General features: G+C 43.1%; 1 protein-coding gene across 5 annotated transcripts in view; it reads right to left on the bottom strand.

The window, feature by feature from the left end:
- LMAN2L (lectin, mannose binding 2 like) overlaps positions 1-22,608 on the bottom strand; it is an 81,171-nt gene extending 58,563 nt beyond the window's left edge. For 3 of the 5 annotated variants that reach the window (XR_013331349.1, XM_077749210.1, XM_077749208.1), the window contains exons 1-5: positions 22,421-22,608; positions 20,935-21,053; positions 17,984-18,101; positions 17,114-17,196; positions 758-790 (exon numbers count right to left, since the gene is read on the bottom strand). Coding sequence is in view for 4 of the 5 variants with exons in the window: in XM_077749210.1 (XP_077605336.1) it covers positions 758-790; positions 17,114-17,196; positions 17,984-18,101; positions 20,935-21,053; positions 22,421-22,607 (540 nt within the window). In the remaining variant the exon portion in view is untranslated. Of the gene's footprint in view, positions 1-757; positions 791-17,113; positions 17,197-17,983; positions 18,102-20,934; positions 21,054-22,420 lie in introns of those variants that run through there. The other 2 variants (XM_077749209.1, XM_077749211.1) reach the window with 2 other exon arrangements.
- Positions 22,609-22,842: the final 234 nt, after the last annotated feature.

The raw sequence follows: 22,842 nt of genomic DNA, 5'->3' as shown, positions 1-22,842 counted from the left end.
ATTTGCCACTTACACATGGCCCAGGACTGGTGGTTTCCTTTTTATGTATATATACCCATCTCCCCCAACTGCCATGTAAACTTCTTAAAGAAAAAAAATCATACTGATGTGTCTCCACCTTCCCCCAAATCCCCTTCCCCCACCCCCACTCACCCTCCGAGTAAGCATTTTGTACACAGCAGGTACTCTGAAAATACCCATTTGATCAGGGAAACCTTTACATTCTGGATAGTTCCTTTCAAATTCTCAAATCCTATAAGCATACGATGGATGCCATGTGGATTAGGACTCAGAAACAGCACTGCCAGAACCGGGCTGCCAGACGGTGTTCTCCAGCCTGGACTGTTCTTAGCTGAAAGACCTTCCAGCCCACTTAAGCTTCCCCTACACATAACTTCTGCCAGCAATACCCTCCCACTCCACTACCCATTTTCCCACCTACTTCAGAGGCCCTCTCTGTCTCTCCGACAGAGCTGTAGGAGGGAATGCTTCCTCAGAAGTGATGCCCTAACCATTTAAGAACCAGCCCAGTGCGAAGGCAGTGCAGAGGCAGAGTGATGAAATGAGGGGAAACACGACACATGCCACTCTTCAGTGACTTCATCATTGTCCTCAACAGTCAACATGCAAGGTGGAGATGCAGTCAAAATCAGAGAATGGTGACTCAAGACAACAGCCACATGGGTGTGAACAGGGGCAAATGCTGGATGGACACGTAGGGAATAAGGGATGGCCATGGTGGGTCAAGACTGAGTACCTGGACTCCTGGAGAATATCGCCTCTTCTGGGCCTGAGAGGGTCCAGCAGGTTATTATAAAAACGAGAGAGGACACAGAAGACAGACCAGGTCAGAAAGAAACAGCCATGGAAGAGCTTTGACCCAGCTGTGGTGGATGAGCAGACCAATCTAAATCCCCAGACAGAATTGTAGGGTCTGTGGAAGGCATTTAGCAAGTCCTACACCCCTCAAAATTGTGGGCAAAACTCTGTGCATAGAGGCTTGTCTGTTTTCTAAGGAGAGGGTCTGTACCATTCTCAAAGGGGCCCACTAGGAAAACCTCTCTGAGGCTTCCAGAAACTTTATAAAACGAACAGCACTGCGTTGCGCAAGAAGGCCCCCCACTTAGGTCTCTGAGTCAGAAGGCCAGGCCACATGTTTTGTCTGAACTCAGACGACAATATTTATGTCACAAGGGGAGAGACAGGACTGACAAATGGGGCTAAATTCTTTCAAATTCAAGATGGCCTTTCCCAGGATCTCAGGATACAGCTCTTGCCCAAAGGACAAAAACCCTACCACTTGAGAGACAATGAAGTTGACTCTACTCCAAAAGGATCATTTACCCTCTAAGTGAGCCTTGTGGACCTACGTTTTCCAAAGCTCTTGTCATTCTAACCTACAACATGTGCGCAAGGAAGAAGCTCCACGGAGGCGCTGTGGCATGGCAGATTTAGAAAAACCCTGAGACTTGAGGATATTCAGCTTTGCTCCGGAAAACCGCTACAGTTCTAAGCTACCAGCAACAAGAGATACGTCCACAAGCTCAGGCCAGGCCTGCCCTACAGAAAGGATGTGTGAGGGTGTAAAGCCCGAAGCATTCCTTCCTCTGACACTTAGTGAGCACCTATTAGGAAGGAGGCGCTGTTCCAGGTGCTGGAGTTCAATGGAAAACCAGCAGACAGGTATCTGCTGTCATGGAGCGGACATCCGAGTAGAAGAGACAAACAATAAATAAGCAAATAAAGTCATTTTAGAGAGAGGGGTACTTGGCTGGCTCATTTGGAAAAGCACGTGACTCTTGATCTCGGGGCTGTGAGTTTGAGCCCCACGTTGGGTGTAGAAGATTATTTAAATAAAACTTTTTTTAAAAAAGTATTTCAGAGAGGGATAACGCTACGAGGAAAAATAAAACAGGTAACATGATAGACTAATGAGGGAGTAGCTCTCTGAGGAGACAACATCTGAGCTTTGGCCTTAGTGGTTAGAGGGAGCCACCGAAAGATCTGCAGGTGTAAGAAGCATGAGGTTGACATATTCAAGGACTAGAAGACACCAGTGTCTGAAACACAGCCAGTGAGGGAGCAGTGGGTGTGAGCTGAGGCACAAGCCAGATCACACTGGGCCCTGGAAGCCATACTGAGGAGCACAGGGTAAGCCTCACAGCAGCCCCCCACTGCTCTACTCTTAGGCCACTTGCAGAATGGGCACAGGACTACAGAAAGGTGCGAAATGAATCAGTGGATGATTGAATTCCCAAAAGTACTCTTCTACAACTATCGTTTAGAACAGGGAATTAGGAGTACGTTGTCAGGCAGAGTACAGAAATGGGCTTCTGACAAGAACGTTCATCACCTCAGTGAACAATTAGGGAAAAGAAGGCACTAACAAGGCCCTGGGTAGCCCATTTATCAACCCCAGTACGCATGATCAGAAGTGTACGTTGCACCTTTCAAGAGGGTGCCTCAGACAACTGTCCTTAGCCTACAGCAGCCTTCATCTTCCAAGGCCGGTGAGGCATCTGATTATCCGGGGAACAGCCAGAGGTAAGCTGGTCCCCCAGCATCACCTGGGGGAGCTTTCCAGTTGCACATACATATGGGGCCCTCAGTCAGAGTCTCAGTTAGCAGGTCTAGAGGGGGGCACAGGTTTATGTGTTTTTCAAAAAGCACCACGGACAGTTGTGATGTACAACCAAATTTAGGAAACACTGCACCAGAGACACAGTACCCCACACCCTTGGAGCCGGAATCTGTCTACTTCAGCAACTCGTGACACGGCCTTCAACTTTTCACCTCGCGCTAGTAGTAAGTCTTTAAATGCCCTCTTATTTTCCATGCCTAGTCAGGAGTTCTTAAGTGTTCCTTGGGAAGCCACTAATTTCACACAGCAGCTCATTTTCTTTCCTTGGAAAGCAGCCTATATATATAGCAAGAACCAAAGGCTGAAGAATCACTCGGACCCAGACAAGGTGGTAGTTTCATTCCTAATTTAAGAGTCACTAAAAATTAGGCACTCCTGCCTATCATCCAAATGATTATTGTCTGTAGGGTGAAGAAATATTTCCAAATTTTTGTACTACAAGGACATTAAAAAAAAAACAAAAGAACTCTCGACATGGTGATTGTACCTCCGGCCTATCTTGACTGAAGGGAGACCCCTGAACTTGTAGATTTATAGATCCTATGTTAAAACTCCACAGATCCCAAGCACACGAGTAGCGTAAACCACTAGGCAGAAAAAGGAGCCCCACACGGCTTCTGTAATCAAGGAGACCTAGGTTCTCACTGCAGTTATGCCACTCGGGGTTGTATAACCTGGGCTGGGTTACATTAGCCTTCGAGATTCCGTTTTCTCCCTGTAAGCAGGCAGAATAACACAGTGCTCACTTGGCTGATCATGAAGATAAAGAGATATGTAAATCATTTAGTACAATGTCTAGCATTCAGGAGGGAGTCAATAAACATTCATTTAATCAAAGACTAATGAATTTCTAGACAGAAATACTATTCACAGGTGCTCATATATAAGCACAAAGCCAGGGGCACCTGGGTGAGTCAGTTGGTTAAGCGGCTGACTCTTGATTTCAGCTCAGGTCATGCATGATCTCACAGTCTGTGAGATCGAGCCTCACGTCTGGCTCTGCACTAAGAGCAGGGAGCCTGCTTGGGATTCTAACTCTTCCTTTCTCTCTGCCCCTCCCTGGCTCTTGTGCACATGCGCTCTCTCAAAATAAATAAATAAAATTTTAAATTACTTAATTAAATAAGCACACAGTCAAATATACATCTTTTAGAGCAGTCATTCCCAGGCCATTGGCTGTCAGACACCAGTAAAATCTCCAAAAATATCTTGGGGATTAATGGGCTTGCATTTTCTGACCTACTAAACATTAAAATATAATAATGAACAATAATGACAGAACAACCATCTATAATAAATATTTTTTTAATGTTTTATTTATTTTTGAGAGACAGAAACAGCATGAGCAGGGGAAGGTCAGGGAGAGGGAGATACAGAATCTGAAGCAGGCTCCAGGCTCTGAGCTATCAGCAGAGCCCGACACGGGGCTCGAACCCATGAACCGTGAGACCATGACCTGGGCCAACATCGGACACTTATCCAACTGAGCCACCCAGGTGCCCCTAAAAGAACACCAAAAGAGGGGCGCCTGGGTGGCTCAGTCAGTTAAGCATCCAACTTCAGCTCAAGTCATGACCTCACAGTTCATGAGTTCAAGCCCTGCATCAGGCTCTGCACTAACAATGTGGAGCCTGCTTGGGATTCTTTCTCTCTCCCTGCCCCTCCCCCACTTGGTGCATGCCCTCTCTCTTTCAAAATAAATGTAAAAAGTTGGAGCACGTGGATGGCTCAGTCAGTTAAGCATCTTACGTCAGCTCAGGTCATGATCTCACAGTTTGTGAGTTCGAGCTCCATGTTGGGCTCTGTGCTGACAGCTCAGAGCCTGGAGCCTGCTTCGCATTCTGTGGCTCCCTCTCTCTCTGCCTCTCCCCCACTCGCACTCTGTCTCTCTCCTTCTCAAAAATAAATACACATAAAAAAATAAAAGAAATAAATGTAAAAAGTTGAAAAAAAGAACTATATAATTTCACAATAAACAAGTTAGCATTTATGAAAATTCATTTACTGTTCCTATTCGTTAGACCAGCAAAACTCGTTACCAACCAATATGAGTTCATGAACCTCTAGAAGCTGCTCGCTTAGAGCAGTTTTTTCCAATCTAAGGCATCGTGCAGTTGAGTAAGCTGGCCAAGTTTGCTCTCTGGAACATAGATGTGAAGAGAAGGAGGGTGAGAGAAGAGAGGAGAAAACAACCACAACTACTACTGCCAAGATGTGTGCACAGTGTTCCCTGCGAACGCCAGTTAGTGGTGTGAATGCAAACGGCTAGCACTTTCAGAGCACTTCCTATGCCAGACATTGTGCTCGGTAATGTACACGCACCTATTTATTTAATCCCCTGCAGCCTTAAGGGGTGGGATTAGTATCCCCATTTGACTGGTAGGAAAACTAGTGTAAGTAGTGAAACCAGAATTTGAAGCCAGGTAGTCTGGCCCAGAACACTGGCTCAGTCACTGTGCTTCCATACATACGGTTTAGAAACCAAAAATCAAAACAACAAAAACCCCATGTCTCTAATATACCTTGAGACACAGAAATATTAGAGGAGATTTCCAGAGTTTAAAAAAGGAAGGAGATGACAACTGACAACTGAATGTCACAGAGAATCTGGGCTTCTGTTTTGCTACCAAGGACATATTGGGACAATTGGTGAAAGCTGAGTAAAGTCAGCGGATTAAAAATAGTACTGTTACCACTGCTAACTTCCTGATTTTAGTCGCTGTGCTGTGGCTATGTAAGAGAATTCATTTTTAAGAAAAACAAGTATTTAAGATTAAGAGAGCATGAGAGAAGGGAATTTACTCTTAAGTAGTTCAGAAAAAAATTATACACACATGCAGGAGTACACGAATGTGTGTGCACATGCGGGCGCGCGCACACACACACACACACACACACAGAAAGGTAAAAGAAAACGACAAAGAAAATGTAATGAAACGTTCATTTTGAGTAATCTGGGTGAAGACCATTCCTGAATTCTTTGTTGTGTTCTTGTAACTTATCTCTAAGTCTGAAACTCTATCAAAATTTTTAAAAAAATTTAATTTAAACGTTTATTTTTCAGAGAGAAACAGCGCGAGTAGGGGAGGGGCAGAGAGAGAGGGAGACACAGAATCTGATGCGGGGCTCGAACCCATGAACCATGAGGTCATGGCCTGAGCAGAGGTCGTACGCTTATCTGACTAAGCCACCCAGGTGCCCCAAAAAAGTTTTAAGATTAATCTGAATCTAATATTTACCATACTCTTATTTTTTCTGTCAAAATTTTCAAAATTAAAAAATGGTTTTTTAAAAACACATTATGTTGGGGTACCTGGGTGGCTCAGTTGGTTAAGCTTCTGACTCTTGATTTCGGCACAGGTCATGATCTCACGGTTTGTTGAGTTTGAGTCCTACGTCAGGCTCTGCATGCTAACAATGTGGAGCCTGCCTGGGATTCTCTCTCTCCCTCTCTCTCCCCTGCTCTCTTTTTCTCTCTCAAAAATTAATAAACTTAAAAAAAATAAAAACACATTGTATTAAAACACATGGACACATATTATGTTCAATATAACGTAATGTTTTTTGTTTTTAAAAAGATGTTTGTATGCTTTTTGTCTTAGCCTTTTCTGATTTTTTTGTAAAAATCAGCTTTTATATAAAAACAAGGATTAACAAAACAAATGCCTCTTCTACAGCATCTCCTTCCACATCCCCACGGGATCCTCCCCCGGGTCACTAGTGGAACACACTCCTGCTTCCACAGATAAACACTTTTCACACTTTCAAAATACTGTCAATCACCTGTCCTACAGTAATCTTCATCTACCTAACCCTTTACACAGGGATCTGGATGAAGAGATGGCTGGTTAACTCAGCAACACCACCCTATTCGGTGGGTAACCAGATCAGTGAAATTCTCACCACATTACTGGGCAGCATGAGGGGTTCCAACCCTTCTGCCCCCAAACTATTACTAACCTATGCTACTGTGTCCCCAAGTCTCAAAGCTTCTCAAATGAAGGACACAGAAAAATGACACCTCTAAGCCAGCTGACTGCCTAGAAGACCTTTAAATACTTGAACATTATCCTCATCTCTTAAACTCATTGAATTATTTTAATCCCACTCATCTCAGTTGTGACCCCACTAGAATAAACCCAAATAACATAACTTAAGGACTTCAATGGAGTGCTCCAGAATCAGGAAACTCTTTTATCTTTTTTTAAATGTTTGTTTATTCTGAGAGAGAAATAGAGTGCACAGGGCAGGGACAGAGAGAGTGGGAGAAAAAGAATCCCAAGAATCCCAAGTACTGTCAGCACAGAGCCCAACGCGGGGCTCAAACTCACGAACAATGAGAACATGACCTGAGTCAAAGTCAAGAGTCAGACACTTAACTGACTCAGCCACCCAGGCACCCTAACAGCAGGAAATTTTAACTTGAGATATGCCTGAAACCCAAGACACTTGAGTTTATAACCCAACTACCCACATTACAAATGCCAAGATTCAGAATATTGTCTAATGTGTATGCCTCAATTTCACTGCTACCCATCATTGTGATAGTATGTGACTATTTGTTTTGAGCGAGAAGATTTATCAACTTTCCAGATCTTGTCTATAGTCCTACTTCGGGAAGCCTATAAAACTCCCAAAAACATAGGCAAAATCCTACATCTCCTGCACCTTGCTGTGGGCCTACCACTTTCATCATATTGTCAAAACCCAAAGAAAGGGAAAGAACTAACCCAGAGCTAAGTGTCCTCTGGAGCACTGGCTCTTGCTTTCTTCTTCCTCTTTCCTTCTTTCACGGTCTCAAAAAAGAAACATTCTGTTCTCCTCTCCTTTGTTCAATTCTAATAGAAAGCCATAGATTTCTACTTCCGTTGAAAACTAGCTCTCGGTGCAGCTCAGCCTCGGTGCTTAATCACATCTAGAGAACTTGCCAAAATCCCCTGGGCCCAGTTTCCAAAGGAGCCTCTCTTCAGAAACACTGCCTCACCTAGGGCTGAAAAAAACCCAAAGTCACATCCAAGCTGGAGGACAAAGAGAGAATTTAAGAGCTGTGGAACTCCTTTACTGATTCAAAGATTCTTTCTGCCAAAAACAGACAGACCAAGAGGGATCAGTATCTTCATCACTTAAAGGAATGTGTTTTTTAAATGGATGGCATTGTATTATCAATTTTCTTCTAGTTTCAAAGGAGAAAAAACAGTTATCACATTAAGAAAATATGCGAGGAGCACCTGGGTGGCTCAGTCAGTCAAGGTCTGACTTCAGCTCAGGTCATGATCTCATGGTTCATGGGTTCAGGCCCCACACTGGGCTCTGTGCTGACAGATCAGAGCCTGGAGGCTGCTTCCAATTCTGTGTCTCCCTTTCTCTTTGCTCCTCCCTCATTAATGCTCTGTCTCTCAAAAATAAATAAAAGTTAAAAATTTTTAAAAAAAAGAAAAGAAAATATGGGAAACACCTCATAGACTAGACAAACTAGACTTCTTAATTTTTTTTAATGTTTTTTAATGTTTTTTATTTATTTCTGAGAGAGAGAGAGACAGACAGTGTGAGCAGGAGAGGGTCAGAGAGAGACGGAGATACAGAATCTGAAGCAGGGTCCAGGCTCTGAGTTAGCTGTCAGCAGAGCCCGACGCGGGGCTCAAACCCACAAACCGTGAAATCATGACCTGAGCCAATGTCGGACGCTTACTCAACTGAGCCACCCAGGCGCCCCTAGACAAACTAGACTTCTAAGCTGGTGTGATCTGGGAAGGGCAGTGAGCTGTTTCTGCCTCCTGGGGTAAGACCCAAATACAAGTCTCACCAGGAAGAATGAGGGCCACGGCTCAAAGGACTGCACTTCTGTGCTCTCATTCAAGAATAGCCTCTTGTCATCATACTCTGATTTCAAATGAAGGAAGACCTTCCTACTCTAAGACTGCTACTGAGTTCCCTTAACTTTTCACCAATATCTGGGTTCTCGTGAGAAACTGATGATCATCAGCTGATGACTTCATAGTGCCAAGAAAAGATCAGGTCATGTTTCAATCGGTGTTTTTTAAAAATAGCGATGCTAAGATATAATTCATATACCACATAATTCACCTAAAGCCTATAATTTAATGGCTCTTAGTACATTCGCAGAGTTAAGATTATGATTACTACAATCAACGTTAGGGCATTTTCATCACCCCGGAAAGAAACCCCAGACCCACCAGCAGTCATTCCCCACCCCTCCCGCCAGGCAAACCATTCATCTACTTTCTGTCTTTATAGATTTGCCTATTCGAAACATTTCATATATATGGGATCATACAACATGTGGTTTTTGGTGACTGGCTTCTTTCACTTGGCATATGTATTCAAGTGGCATCCACATCAGAGGACCTATCAATGCTTCATTTTCCTTTTAATGCTGAATGATATTCCATTGTATGAATACACATTGTTGACTCATCAGTCGATAAGACATGGAGTTAAATGTTTCTTGGCTATTATGAATACTGCTGCTATGAACATTCATGTAACTTTTTGTGTAGACATAATTTCAATTTCTCTTGGGTATATATACCTAGGAGTAGAATTGCTGGATGATATAAACTCTATATTTAGACATTTGAAGAACTGCCCAACTGTTCTCCAAAACAACTGCTCCATTTACATTCCCACTGGCAATGTATGAGAGTTCCAATTATTCCACATCCTTGCCAGCACTTGTTAGCCTCTGTCTTTATTTTAGCTATGACTAAATAGCCACAAGTGGGTGTTAAGTAGCATCTCATTTGGTTTTGATTTGTATGTTCCTAGTGGCTAATGATGTTGAACATTTTTTCATGTTTATCAACCCTTTGTATATCTTCCTTGGGGAAATACCTATTCAGATCCTTTGGCCTTTTTTTTTTTTTTTTTTTTTTTTTTAAGATTTTATTCTCAGGGGCATCTGGGTGGCTTAGTCAGATAAAAGCCTGACTTCGGCTCAGGTCACGATCTCATGGTTTGTGGGTTCAACCTCCACATTGGGCTCTGTACTGACAGCTCGGAGTCTAGAGCCTGCTTTGGATTCTGTCTTCCTTTTCAATCTGCCCCTCCCCGGCCTATGCTCGCTCTCTCTCTCAAAAATAAAATAAAAACATAAAAATATTTTAAGAAATCTCTACATGCAACGGGGGGCTCAAACTCACAACCCCCAGATCATATGGTCCACCAACTGAACCAGCCAGGCACCGCAGCCATTTTTTAATTGGGTTGTCTTTTTTACTATTGTACTATATCTAGAATACATAAAGAACACGTCCCTTACCAGATATAGGATTTTCATTTATGTTTTCCCACTCTGTGGGTTGTCTTTTCACCTTCTTGATGGTATCTTCCAAAACAGGAGGTTTTAATTTTAATGAAGTCCAACATGAGTTGTGAGTTTTGGTTTTGGTGTCATATCTACAAAACCAATGCCTGATCTAAGTTCATGAAGAATTAGCCGCTTGTTTCCTATTTTTTTTTTAACGTTTTATTTATTTCTGAGAGAGAGAAAGAGAGACAGCATAAGCATGGGAGGGTCAGAGAGATCGGGAGCTACAGAATCTGAAGGAGGCTCCAGGCTCTGAGCTGGCTGTCAGCACAGAGCCCGACAAGGGGCTCGAACCCTTGATCAGTGAAATCATGACCTGAGCTGAAGTCGGACGCTTAACCGACTGAGTCATGTTTTTTTCTGATAGTTTTATAGTTTCAGTTTTTACAATCAGTTCTTCAGTTCATTTTGAATTACATTTTGTGTATGGTGTGAGGTATGGAACGATTTCCTGATTCTGCATGTGGATATCCAGTTGTGTTAGCACCATTTGTTGAAGGTAGTTCTTGAAGGTAGTTCTTTCCCCCATTGAATTGTCTTGATAGTCTTACCAAAAATCAACTGATTAAAAAAAAAAAAAAAATCAACTGATCACAGGGGCGCCGTGTGGCTCAGTCAGCCAAGCATCTGACTTCAACTTAGGTCATGATCTCAACGTTTGTGAATTAGAGCCCCACATCGGGCTTGCTGCTGTCAGGACAGAGCCCACTTTGGATCTTCTGTCCCCTCTCTGCCCCTCTCCTGCTCACACTCTCTCTCTCAAAATAAACATTTTTTAAAAAATCAATGATCATAAACGTGAGGACTTATTTCTAGGCTTTCAATTTTATTCCATTGATCTATAGGTCTAGCCTTATGCCAGTACCACACTGTCTTTATTACCATAGCTTTGTGATAAGTTTTGAAATGAAGAAGCCTAAGTTTTCCAACCTCACTCTTTTTTTTAAGTTAAAAAAATTGTTTTAATGTTTTTTAATTTACTTTTTGAGAGAGAGAAATAGCAAGCCAGGGAAGGGCAGAGAAAGAGAGGGAGAAAAAGATCCCAAGCAGGCTCTGTACTGTCAGCACAGGACCTGATGTGGGGCTCAAACCCATGAACTGTGAGATCATGACCTGAGCCAAAATCAAGAGTTGGATGCCTAAGTGACTGAGCCACCCATACACCCCACCAACTTCACTCTTCTTAATCAGTATTATTTTAGCTATTCTGGTTCTCTTGAATTTCCGTACTGATTTCAGGATCACTGAATTTCTTTAACAAAGCCAGCTAGGTTTTTGATAGCTAGGACAAGTGTCAAATCTGGAGACCAATATAGGGAGTGCCATCATCTTAACAATCTAGTGGACACTTCAACAACATGGAATTTAACTGCACAGGTCCACTTCTATGTGAATTTTTAAAATATAAATACAATACTGTAAATATATTTCTTCTTTATGATTTTCTTAGTAACATTTTCTTTTCTCTAGCTTACTTTAAGAATATAGTATACCATACATATAACAGACATAATGTGTTAATCAACTGTTTATGTTATCAGTAAGGCTTCTGGTAAGCAATAGGCTATTAGTACTTAAGTTCTGGGGGAGTCCAATGTTACATGTGGATTGTCGACTCCATCGGAGGTCACTGCCCCTAACCCCTACACTGTTTGAGGGTCAACTGTACTAAGTTTTCTGATCCATGACATATCTTTCCATTGACTTAGATCTTTACTTTCAATAACATTTTATAGTTTTCACAGTGCACTTTAATTTGTTAAATGTATTTCTAAGTATTTTACTCTTCATGATAGTATAAATGGAATTGCTTTCTTTCATTTTCTGACTGCTCAATGTCAGCAGCAGAATTGATTTTTATGTGTTGATCTTGTAGCCTACAACCTGCTGAATTCATTTATAAGTTCTAGTAGTTTTCTTGTGGATTCTTTAAGATTTCCTATGTACAAGATCATGTTGTCTACATATAAGAATACTTACTTCTTTCTTTGCATTGTGGATGTTTTTTATTTTATTTTCTTACCCAACTGACCTGACTAGAACCTGCAGTACAATGTTGAATAGAAGTAAGAAGAACAGATATACTTTATTTCTGATGTTAGAATGAAAGCGTACAGTCTTTCACCGTTAAGTACATTAGATGAGGGTTTTTCATAGTTACCCTTTATCTGATTGAAGAAGCTCCCTTCTATTCCTAATTTGTTTAATGTTTTTGTTATCATAGAGGTACTAGGGGCGCCCAGCTGACTCAGTTGGTAGAGTGGGCAACTCTTGATCTCAGGGTTGTCAGTTTGAGCCCCACGTTGGGTATAGAAATTACTTAAAAATAAACTCTTAAAAATAAATAAATATAATACAGAGATATTAAATTTTAACAAATACTTTTCTTACATCTATTGATATGATCATATGGTTTTTGTCCTTCATTCTTTTTTTTTTTTAAGTAGGCTCCATGCCCAACATGGGGCTTCAACTCTTGACCCTGAAATTAAGAGTTGCACCCTTTACCGCTGAGCCAGCCAGGTGGCCCTGTCCTTTATTCTATCAATATGGCCTATCATATTAATTTTCAGATTTTTAAAGCTTTTATTTATTTATTTAAGTAATCTCTACGCCCAACGTGGGGCTCGAACTCAGGCCCCGAGGTAAAGAGTCATATGCTCTTATAACTGAGCCACCTAGCCGTGCCTTAATTTTCAGATTTTAAAGCAAACTTGAATTCCTCAGATAAATACCATGGTCATGGTATATAATCCTTTTTATGTTGTGGTATTTGGTGTGTTCATATCTTGTTGATGATTTCTACATCTATATTCATAAGAGATATTGGTCAGTAGTTGTCTTTTCTTGTGATGTCTTTATCTGGTTTTGGCATCAGGATAGTACTGGCCTCGAAGAATGAGTTGGTTAATGTCCTCTCTTATATTTTGTAAGAATTCTTGGGAAGAATTGGTATTAACTCTACTTTCTATGTTTGATAGAATGAACCAGTGAAGCTTTTCTTTGTGACTCATTTTTTATTACTAATTCAATCTCTGACCCGTTATGGATCTATCCAAATTTCCTATTTCTTTTTCTTTTTTTTTTTTTAATGTTTATTTAGTTATTTTGAGAGAGAGAGAGCACAAACAGGGGAATGAGAGAAAGAGAGAGAGATGGAGAGAATCCCAAGCAGGCTCCACACTGTCAGAGCAGAGCCTGACGCAGGGCTCAATCTCACAAACAGTGAGATCATGACCTGAACTAAAATCAAGAGTCAGACGCTTACCTGACTGAGCCACTCAGATGCCCCAGATTTCCTATTTCTTCAACTATTATTTTAACAATGACTTACAATCTGGTAACCTCACTATGGCACAGGTAGTACCTTGAACTCCCAAACAGCAAAACACTTGACTCACCTAAATTATAATTCTTATATTGCTGACAAGGAAACTGAGGTTATATGACTTTTACCAATCTGTCCTGATTTCAGAGAGCCAGGCCTACACTGAACTCCCTTACCTTCTTCTTAGATGCATTACCAGTTACTAATAGTTTCCCAGTATTTCCTCATGAATAAATGTGGTAGCAAGTAAGCTGAGCAACAAGGTCATATGCTCTGGTGACAAAGAAACAAGAAACCATAGAAACATTTTCCCACTACCTTGAGGGATTTGATGACTTGCTCCACACCCCCATCCTGACAGCAACTTGCCCTCCTAGTCCAGCACATCTTCTATGGAACATGTGCAAGTTTCCAAAAGGTGCCATATACCCTCTTCTTATGTGTTTATGTCTGGAATCAAACCCTCTATCTGTGTATCACTGACAAATTTTTCAGCCTTTCTGCACTTCAGTTTCTTCCCCATAATGTACAGATAACAATAATATCTACCCCAAAGAGTTGTTACACATATATATACTAAACATATAATATATACATATATATATAACATACACACAATATACACAATATAATATACTAATAATACATGTACAAGAGTTTGAAACAATGCCTGGCACCTTTATGTATGATATCAAAATAAACCACGCTGCCACCAAAACACACTTGATTTTACCCTATAAAATAGTTCCAGGTGTATATTTTCTATACTCTGTACATTAGAACATAAGCTCTCAGAACTGAAATTACATAGGAGATGACATGAGAATAATAAATGTCTCCATTCTCAAGGAAATCAATCTGCAGAAGAAACAATGGAAAGAAGGGAGGAGGCAGAGCACCATAATTAAAAGCACAGTCTCTGGAATCCAGTGGGCCTATGTTCAAAATCTGACTCCACCTTACATTGGCTGTTCCCTTGAACAAGATACTTCTCTAAGCTTCTGTACTCACTAGTAAATGGGGAAAAATAATACTAACTCTAGGGAGTTTTGATCAGAATTAAGGCAATATTTGTACGTACCTGGCACATAATGGCCACCTAATAAACAGAAACCACCTTTATGAGTTTTCTTAAATTTCATTTTAATAAACAAATCTGATTAACAAGTAAGCTCTTACTATGGAAACAAGGACCTGATGTTGATCCAAGGGTTCCCAATGCTGGCTATACATGTGACTCACCTGGAAAGCTTTGAAAAAGTAAGTTTGCCTACACTGCACCGAAGACAAACAGAATTTTACTCTCTGAGACTAGGGTCTGGGCATCAGTATTTTTATTTTTAAAATATTTTTACTTAAAATTTTTGTATTATTTTTGAGAGCATGAGTGGGGAAGGGGCGGAGGCGAGGGCAGATAGAGGATCCTAAGAGGGCTCTGTGCTGACAGCAGAGAGCCCGATGTAGGGCTCAAACTCATGCCTCATGAGATCATGACCTGGGCCAAAGCTAGAGAATAAGCTAGGGAGGGGCAGAAAGAGAGGGAGATACAGAATCTGAAACAGACTCCAGGCTCTAAGCTGTCAGCACAGAGCTTGACACAGGGCTTGAACTCGTGAACCGAGAGATCATGACCTGAGCCAAAATTGGACGCTCAACCAACTGGGCCACCCCCAGGTGCCCCTGGAACTCAGTAATTTTAAATGCACTCCAGGTAGAGATGCCTAGGTGGCTCAGTCAGCAAAGCGTCTGACTTTGGATCAGATCGTAATCTCACAGTCAGTGAGTTGAAGCCCTACGTGCTTGCTGCTGTCAACACAGAGCCTGCTTCAGATCCTCTGTCCCCACCCCCCTCTCTCTGCCTCTCCCCTGCTCGCTCTATCTCTCAAAAATAAACATTAGAAAATAAAGAAATAAATGCACTCTAGGCAATTCCAATGAGCAGCTGGGAGTGAGAACCATTAACAGCTAGCTAGAAAATTTGATTTTTTATTTTTTTACCAACTGAAACTAATTTTACTGATTAACATCTACTCTTCTTACGAAATAAGGCCGTCAGATCTGCCCTCTCAAATCAGAATTACTATTATCTGATGCTGAAACGGAACCTGAGGGAATCTGAACAATTTATTTCTGGGAGAAGCAGAGGGCTAGGTTTAAAACTCCAGTCAAGCCCTAAAGCCCATACCTCTTACTCAGATGCACTTCTAACTACTACTATTTCCTCAGCATGACTGCAAGCCTAGTCATCACACTCTCCTCACTAAAATCCTTTAACACACTTACCCCCTTAGAATACAATCCAGACTCCTTAACAGGAACACCTCTCTTCAGAATTTGGCCCAACAATGTGCATGGGGAGGATGAGTCATGAACATTTGGATGGCTCTGGTGCTGGTCTGAACACCCAAATCACTAACCACCCAAGGAGACACTGCTCAATCTCAGTGGCCAGTCAACTTGCCCAACAGGGAACAGTGTTAATACTAAAGAATGCAGTGGGAATGGTGGCCCCTGAAATTGTGCGACTTGGCAAGACTCTGGCCCTGTTTTTCTTTCTAGCCTCATTTCTCTCTGACCCCTTTTCCCCTCATACTCTGTCCCTTCTCTCACTTTATCATCTTAAAACACGCTTTTCCCTCTGCATGGAATACTGGTTCCTAATTCTGCAGACTTCAACGTAAATGTCACTTCCTAGAGGAAGTCTTCCCCACCACCACCACTGCCACACTGTCCCGCTCCAAGTCAGACATGCCTCTGGGTCTTCTACGGCACCCCACAGTTCCCCATCGGCATTCTCACACCTCAGTGCTACGGAGTGCGGGACTGATGCTGATCTTGCTCACTAACTTCCCCCTTCTAGAAAGCGCCTGATGTATGGTGGCTTGAAGAGGAGCCCAGAGGCAACAAACATGGAGAAGTGACTCTGTAAGTGTCCCACAACAGACGGTAACTCTCCAAACTCAGGTCTCTCGTTCCACCTCCCTCAGGTGAGCTCCGTGGGCAATGCTAAAAATCGTTGAATCTGGGTGTTGCATATATGATGATGTATTCTTCCAATTTTGTAAATAAGTTTGTTATTTTTCATATAAAGCTTTTAGGGAAAAAAGTAAAGCGAGTGCTGTCTGCATCCCTAATCCTGCCTTTCTTGCCAACTATTATTTAGCTATCGGATACCCATAAGCAACCTGCCATCATCATTTTCCTACCATGTGGTAGCAGGGCCATCAGGCAAAGAGTAAAAACCTGCTGGCAGTCTAAGAAAGTAGTAAAGAGCCCCTAGGGCCAGCCGACAAAAAACAAGAAGCTCCGGCCAACAGCCAGATACCAGATTGCAACAAAATGCTAGGACTCCATCAATCTCCTTTTACCACCTTTCCCACAGGTCTAAAAACAGGAAGAAGAAGAAAAGGATCCTCGAAAGAATGAGCAAACTGCAGAAGAGAGTACACAGTGGTGATCTATTAAGTCAGGGGAGCCGGGTTATATAAATTCAGCTGGCTCTGATGCCGGCTAGTAGCCCAATCACCAGCCAGCCAAGCAGGCTCAATTCCAGCAGCTACCTAACGTGCACAAGAGAACACTGTGAACACTAAAGAAAGAGCCCCCAGTCACAACAGTCATTCCCAAAGGTCTGTGCACCATAAACAATTCTGTCTAGAAAATGCTGACAAGGATATTAGCTTTTCACATTCAACAGATGAAGAAAATAGAACCGAACCCTTCACATTCTATCCCCTGTTCCCTCACGGACATCCCTGAGGCAAAGGACTGTGATGTCAGTGCAGCTGTGACCTCAGCTCTGACACTTGCCATTTACCTCTTGCTGCTTCTCCTCATTGGGGTACGTGTCTACAAATACTCCCAGCCCCACAAATTTGTCCATGTTTCCAAACACAGGCCCTAGAGAGAGAGAAGAGATGATGAACAATGAAACAAAGCCAAGAGGTGATAAAGGAATAACATATCACTATGATGGAGGAAAAAGTAAAATTCAAATGACTCCCAGGGCCTCTCTTTAAGAAGAGAAAACGTATGTAAAAGCAGCCAGCACGGTGCCTGGCCTGTGGCAAGCACCCAACAAAATCTGTAGCTGTTTGGTATTGAAGGCGGGGGAAGAGAGAAGGCCACTGCAACGTTGTTTAGCACCACAGCTGCTCCCTGGTCCAAACTGGTTGCTAAGGCGCCCCTGAAGAATTCTGCTTCGCAAACGCTTGGTGACAACTATGCCCCTGAGAGAGAGCTGAATTCCCAAGTTCCACTTCTTGTTGCAAAAGAGATAAGGTCAAACCAGGTTGAGTTTGCCATGTCCTTGGAGCAACAGCTCCCACACAACTCCGGGCTCGGGGAGTTCTGAGATCGTACACTGCACATGCTCGGAAGAAATCAGCTCACCCAATCGTCAGCGTTCGGGAAAGCCACCGCTTTCAGCCGGCCGACAGGCCACGTGGCCTCAAAGGGAAAGCAGAAGGAATGAATAAGCAAGAAGTTGTCCCAGGATGAGTCAAGTTCAGCTGCTTTACTAGGAGTCAGACCCCATTCTAGAGACTAGACAGGCCGGTCTTCACCCACAGACATCAAGGGGGTGGCAAACTGCTGGCGCTGTGGGCACATACCCTTCTCCAAAAGAGGGCACATGAGAAAGCAGGCCTGTGGCACCCCACACAAGAGCAACCCAGGGTCCCAATACCTGGCTGCATCCGATCCTTCGTGTACCAGATTGCCAAGCCATCCCCATGCAGGTTCTTCTTCCCTTGTCCATGGATTTTGAAGTGCACCTGCAACTCCCAGTCTCTCAGGAAACATGGCTGAAGAGAAAAAGACACCAGAATCAGTGAAGTGTGTGAAATGTGAGACCCCCTCAAGCCCTCACCAGCAGTCTAGAGACTGGGAAAACATAAATGCAGGTAACACAAGGTGAAGGGTTGAAACTGAAATCTGTGACTTGCTATGTGCCAAAATTAAACAGGTTGGGCCGTTCAACTGTATATGATATCTAATGTGGAAAGCGAATAAACCTCCCAATTATCTTCAGTATCTCCTAATGGAAACAGGATAGTGCTCCAAAGTTGGAAAAGACAAGAGACTGTCAAGTTAGACAGCTGTGACCCTGCAGCAAAGCATCTCAGCCTACAGAGTACAGGTGGCTGAATTAACACTCATTTGCAACTTGAAGTCACCCCTCTGACACAAAGACTCTAAAAAGCCTGGATTTCAAGAAAGGTCAAAGCCTCATTCATTACAGAAGAACAAAAAAAAGCTAAGCCATTATGCAAACGTTTCCAGGAATTATTAAGCAGATATATGAACAACTCTAATTAGCTAGACTTGTCCTTATGCCAAGCTGAGGGGCAAGCCAGAATTCCCCAAGAAGGAGTAAGTCCCAGTCTCCCAAAACATCATGCCCGTGGTCAAGAAGCATAAATGCACCAAAGGAGAACACCGCCATCCCCATCACAGGGACAGCTTCTGGTGGAAAAACATGGAGGTGGTACTAATCAGACTCTCGTGTTTGTTGGGGTTTTGTTTTGTTTTGTTTTAACTGTGTATCAAAAGCTTGGGAAAATGGAAAAGGACGTAAGTGGATGGTTAAGTGCTCTAAACAGTTGAACGCTTTCAAAAGAATGCGGACTAGGTATCTGGTTTAGAAAGGCTCCTGATTAAAGGTCACTATGAAGAAAGAAGGGAAAGAGGAGCAGATAGACCAGCAGGGTTCACCCAGCGGCTCTCCAAATAGAATGTTCTGGCTCTCGAGCAACACACTGCTAGATCATTTTTAGTATTCAGTTTTAATTTCTGGGAAATCTTCCAAAAGTGTTAGTACTAGGAATACATAGTCAAATGAAAGGGGTGAGGTTACTTCTGAATTCACCAAAGAACACTTTAACTCCACTAGCTTACCCTACCCTGATGAGCTCAGTCTCTGTGTTGTCATTCTGCATTCTCTTTCTGTTCTTGCACTTAGGCTTCAAGACAAGAGTGAAATTCAGTGGCAGGAAGCTGCCCCTCGCCAGTGGGTATCATCCCCTTGGGACGAGGGCAGGGCCAGAGACGTTCACACTAAGCCCAGAGGTGTCTGCTACTTATCCTCAGTCTCCTCTAGCACGGTGCCACACACTTTTGCTCAGGGCTATGTCTACCAGTGGTTCTGAAACTTGGCTATACATTAAATTCATCTAGGGAGCTTTTAAAATTCCCATGACCACAGGCATCAACCCCAGTGGACAGCCAAATCTAAGAACCACTGTTCAAACATACACATCCTATTCAAATAACTCAGAAGCAACTCCAAAGCTCATTCTGATAGACAACAACAACACAACAACAACAACAAAAAACCAACAAAAAACTCACAGTATCAGAGAATCTGAAAAAGGGCAATATAACTAGATCCTAAACTCCAACAGCTGCCAAGAGTTCTGTAAAAGCAGCTAGCAGGACAGCCGCAAGTATCAAGCCCTAGGCATAATCATTTAGTAACCCAGAGACCTCATCAATGAAACCTACATATAACAGATGCATCACATGTAACGATGTACGTTTCTCTAACCATTTTAACTTTCGAAGGCTTTTTCAGGTCTATTGTCTTATTTTATTCTCCCAATAACCCTAGTGGACATGTAGAAGGTATTATGAAGCTCATTTGGCAGATGGAGAAACTAAAAACACAATTAAGTTAACAGCCAAGGGCTCACCGTGTGTCTGTGATACAGCTAGATCTAGGACCCAACCAAAGCTGTCAACTGCCAGCCTTTTGCATCTTCCACCAGAACACACTGGCCTGCACTCTAAGAATGAGAGCAACACTACAATCTGGGTTAAGAGGCCAGCTTGTGCAAATAGCTCTTGGAGAAAGTTCTCTTATCCCTCTGCTCTGTTAGAATTCTCTGCCACATACAATGAACAGGGAAAAGAGACAGTTCTTTTTTTTCTGAGGTTCATTTATCTACAACCAATGATAAAAACCACGAAAAAGTAAGTTCTTAGCTTATGAGAACCCAAGAGAAAGTATTAAAGGATGCCAAGGTCCTTCTGAAAAGTAAAGGGGTTGTAAAAGATTTAGAAAGAGCCCTGGAAAGCAAAAAGAAAGCATCATCTTACACTTGTACAAAATCACAGTGCAGCCACACCAGGAATACTGCATTCACTTCTTGCCGCCATACCTCAAGGAAGACAATGTAGCTAAAAAAGGTCCAGAGAAGGACAAAAAAAAAAATGACCAAGGGCTCAAAGTGGCTTTCACATGAAAATAAAATTTAGAATTAAACTCTTCAAAGTGAAATAGAGCAAGGGCGAATCCTGGGATGGAGTTTAGGATAAATCTAAAGGAGTAGTCCTCTACTTTACAAAGTATTTAAAAGTGAGTTGTTAATCCAAGAAGTAATATTATCAGATCAATAGGGAATTAAAGACATTTCAGAAAACAGAACCAAAATGGATTATTTGCTATAACTGGGGCAATCAGAGCATTTCCCTACATAATCTGATTTCATTATGAAGGTCATCATATTCTCTGAAAAATCCCTGAAATCCCACAGAAGATGGAACACTGGGGATAGACAGTAAATTAAGTCAGTATGCCACTGGTGAGCTTTTTAGGACTTTGTGGGTCAGCAACACAGGAGGGAGAAAGATTCTTACCACCCGGTTCCACAGGGCACCCTGTTTACTTTGCATATCTGGGGTAAGGCGGATATATTGGGTCATCACCATGGCATTGCCCATCAGATTCCACAGTGAGGAACTGCCTGTGCCCACACCTACAGGGAGGAAGTAGATAAGTTCATACTCTTCAGCACCAACCTGTTCAGAAAGCAAGGACCCTCCTAAAGCTGGAGTCCTCATCATTTGCTCCCTTTCACAACACTCAGTCTCCTACCTCTGTCACTCATAAATCTCAAATCCTTACCATCTTGACAGCTTCCTTTTCACAAAGCCCTTCTCAGGTGAAGTCATCACAGCTATCACTTTATCCACGCCACCATAACCATAGCTTAGATCCATTCCTCCCACTTCATATAAGTAAACTTTAGCACCATAAAAGAAAAAAAAATGTTCCCAGTTCTACTAAAAAGAGCTTGACCTTCAGGCTTCTGGGGCTTAATCACATTCTTTCTTCAAACAATTCAAGTGCAGGGGCACCTGAGCGGCTCAGTCCGTTAAGCATCCGACTTCAGCTCAGGTCATGATCTCCAGGTTCGTGGGTTTGAGCCCTGTGTTTGACTCTGTACTGACAGCTCAGAGCCTGGAGCCTGCTTCAGATTCTGTGTCTCCCTCTCTCTGCCCCTTCCCTGCTCGCCCTCAAAAATAAATAAACAATAAAAAAAAATTTTTTTTAATAAAGAAACAATTCAAGTGTGAAGGTACTGCTTCCAGGACCTCAGTCTGTAACCCTGAGCGTGAACTTTCGTATCTGTGACACAGCACAGATGAGGCACCTGATGTATCTGCTGAGTGAATAAATGATCACTCTTAGCAGCCGTGGATACACTCGCACTTTGAGTTCTTGTCTGCTGTCACACACTCCAATGGGGAAACAGACTTGTTTCTGCACTGATTTGGTCTTCTTTGTAATTAACTATATAAATGTTCTGGTTGATAAGCTGTACCTAGGAGCCTATGAGCCCTAAACACAGCAAAGCTAACCAGCCTCTCTGATCAATAGGGCTCCTTGGACCGGAGAACAGGTGTTTTCACCGGCAAAAGGATTGTATCTTCTTTCTCAGTCCAGCCTAGTTCTACTTTATTTCTAGCACATCTATAACTCCATCCAGAGACCGGCTTTTTGCTAGTGGCCTTCAATCACTTTCCACCATTTGCAGTTCCATCCTTCCCACATTCCTCCTATCGAACTCCAACCTCCCCTTTGTCCAGGCCTAATGCTTGTGGCATCCGAGCCCGGCTTCGACTTGCTGGAAACTTCCAAAACAGGGTTGGGAGATGGGGGGAGTTGACCCCTGCCCTTGCGACCCGTGGCTCCCAAACGCGGCGGGAGTCCCCGTGGGCCCCCACCCACCGGCGGGAGTTTCCTTAGGACCATGAAGCCTTTCACCACCCCGATCTCTACCGATGAGCTCAAGTCCGGTAGCCCGCCCCGTGCACGACCACCTCGCCCGGGGTGCCTCACCCTGGTAGGGCTTCGACAGCGAGTGTTCCCGTTTCAAGTACTCGAACGTTTGACCCGCCCCGACTTGCCGTGGCCCCTGCCCAGACCCCAACAAAAGGAGAAGGAGCAACATCCTGGACCCATTCGGAGCCGATAAACGCCGCCGCCACCGTTGCCACCACCCAGAGGGTCCCAGAGTCGCCGCCATCTTTCCCAATGCTGTCCCTTCACTAAAAGCCCGCCCCGTCGCCCAGGCCATTAGCCCAAGGAACCATCTGCCCCGCCTCCCATTGGCTCTCGTCGAGCCCCCGCCCCCGCAGGTGAGCATCTCACCGATTGGCTGGCTTCGAGATCAGTTGCCTTGCCAACCGAGGAAGGGGCGTGGCCTAATGCCCGGATTCCCTTATTGGCGTTCGTCCCGTGGTCCACTAGGCCTGCTGGGA

The sequence above is a fragment of the Crocuta crocuta genome, unplaced genomic scaffold (assembly GCF_008692635.1).
Source record: "Crocuta crocuta isolate KB4526 unplaced genomic scaffold, BGI_CrCroc_1.0 scaffold118, whole genome shotgun sequence".
Classification (NCBI taxonomy): domain Eukaryota; kingdom Metazoa; phylum Chordata; class Mammalia; order Carnivora; family Hyaenidae; genus Crocuta; species Crocuta crocuta.
This window is presented reverse-complemented; position numbering and strand designations above follow the sequence as displayed.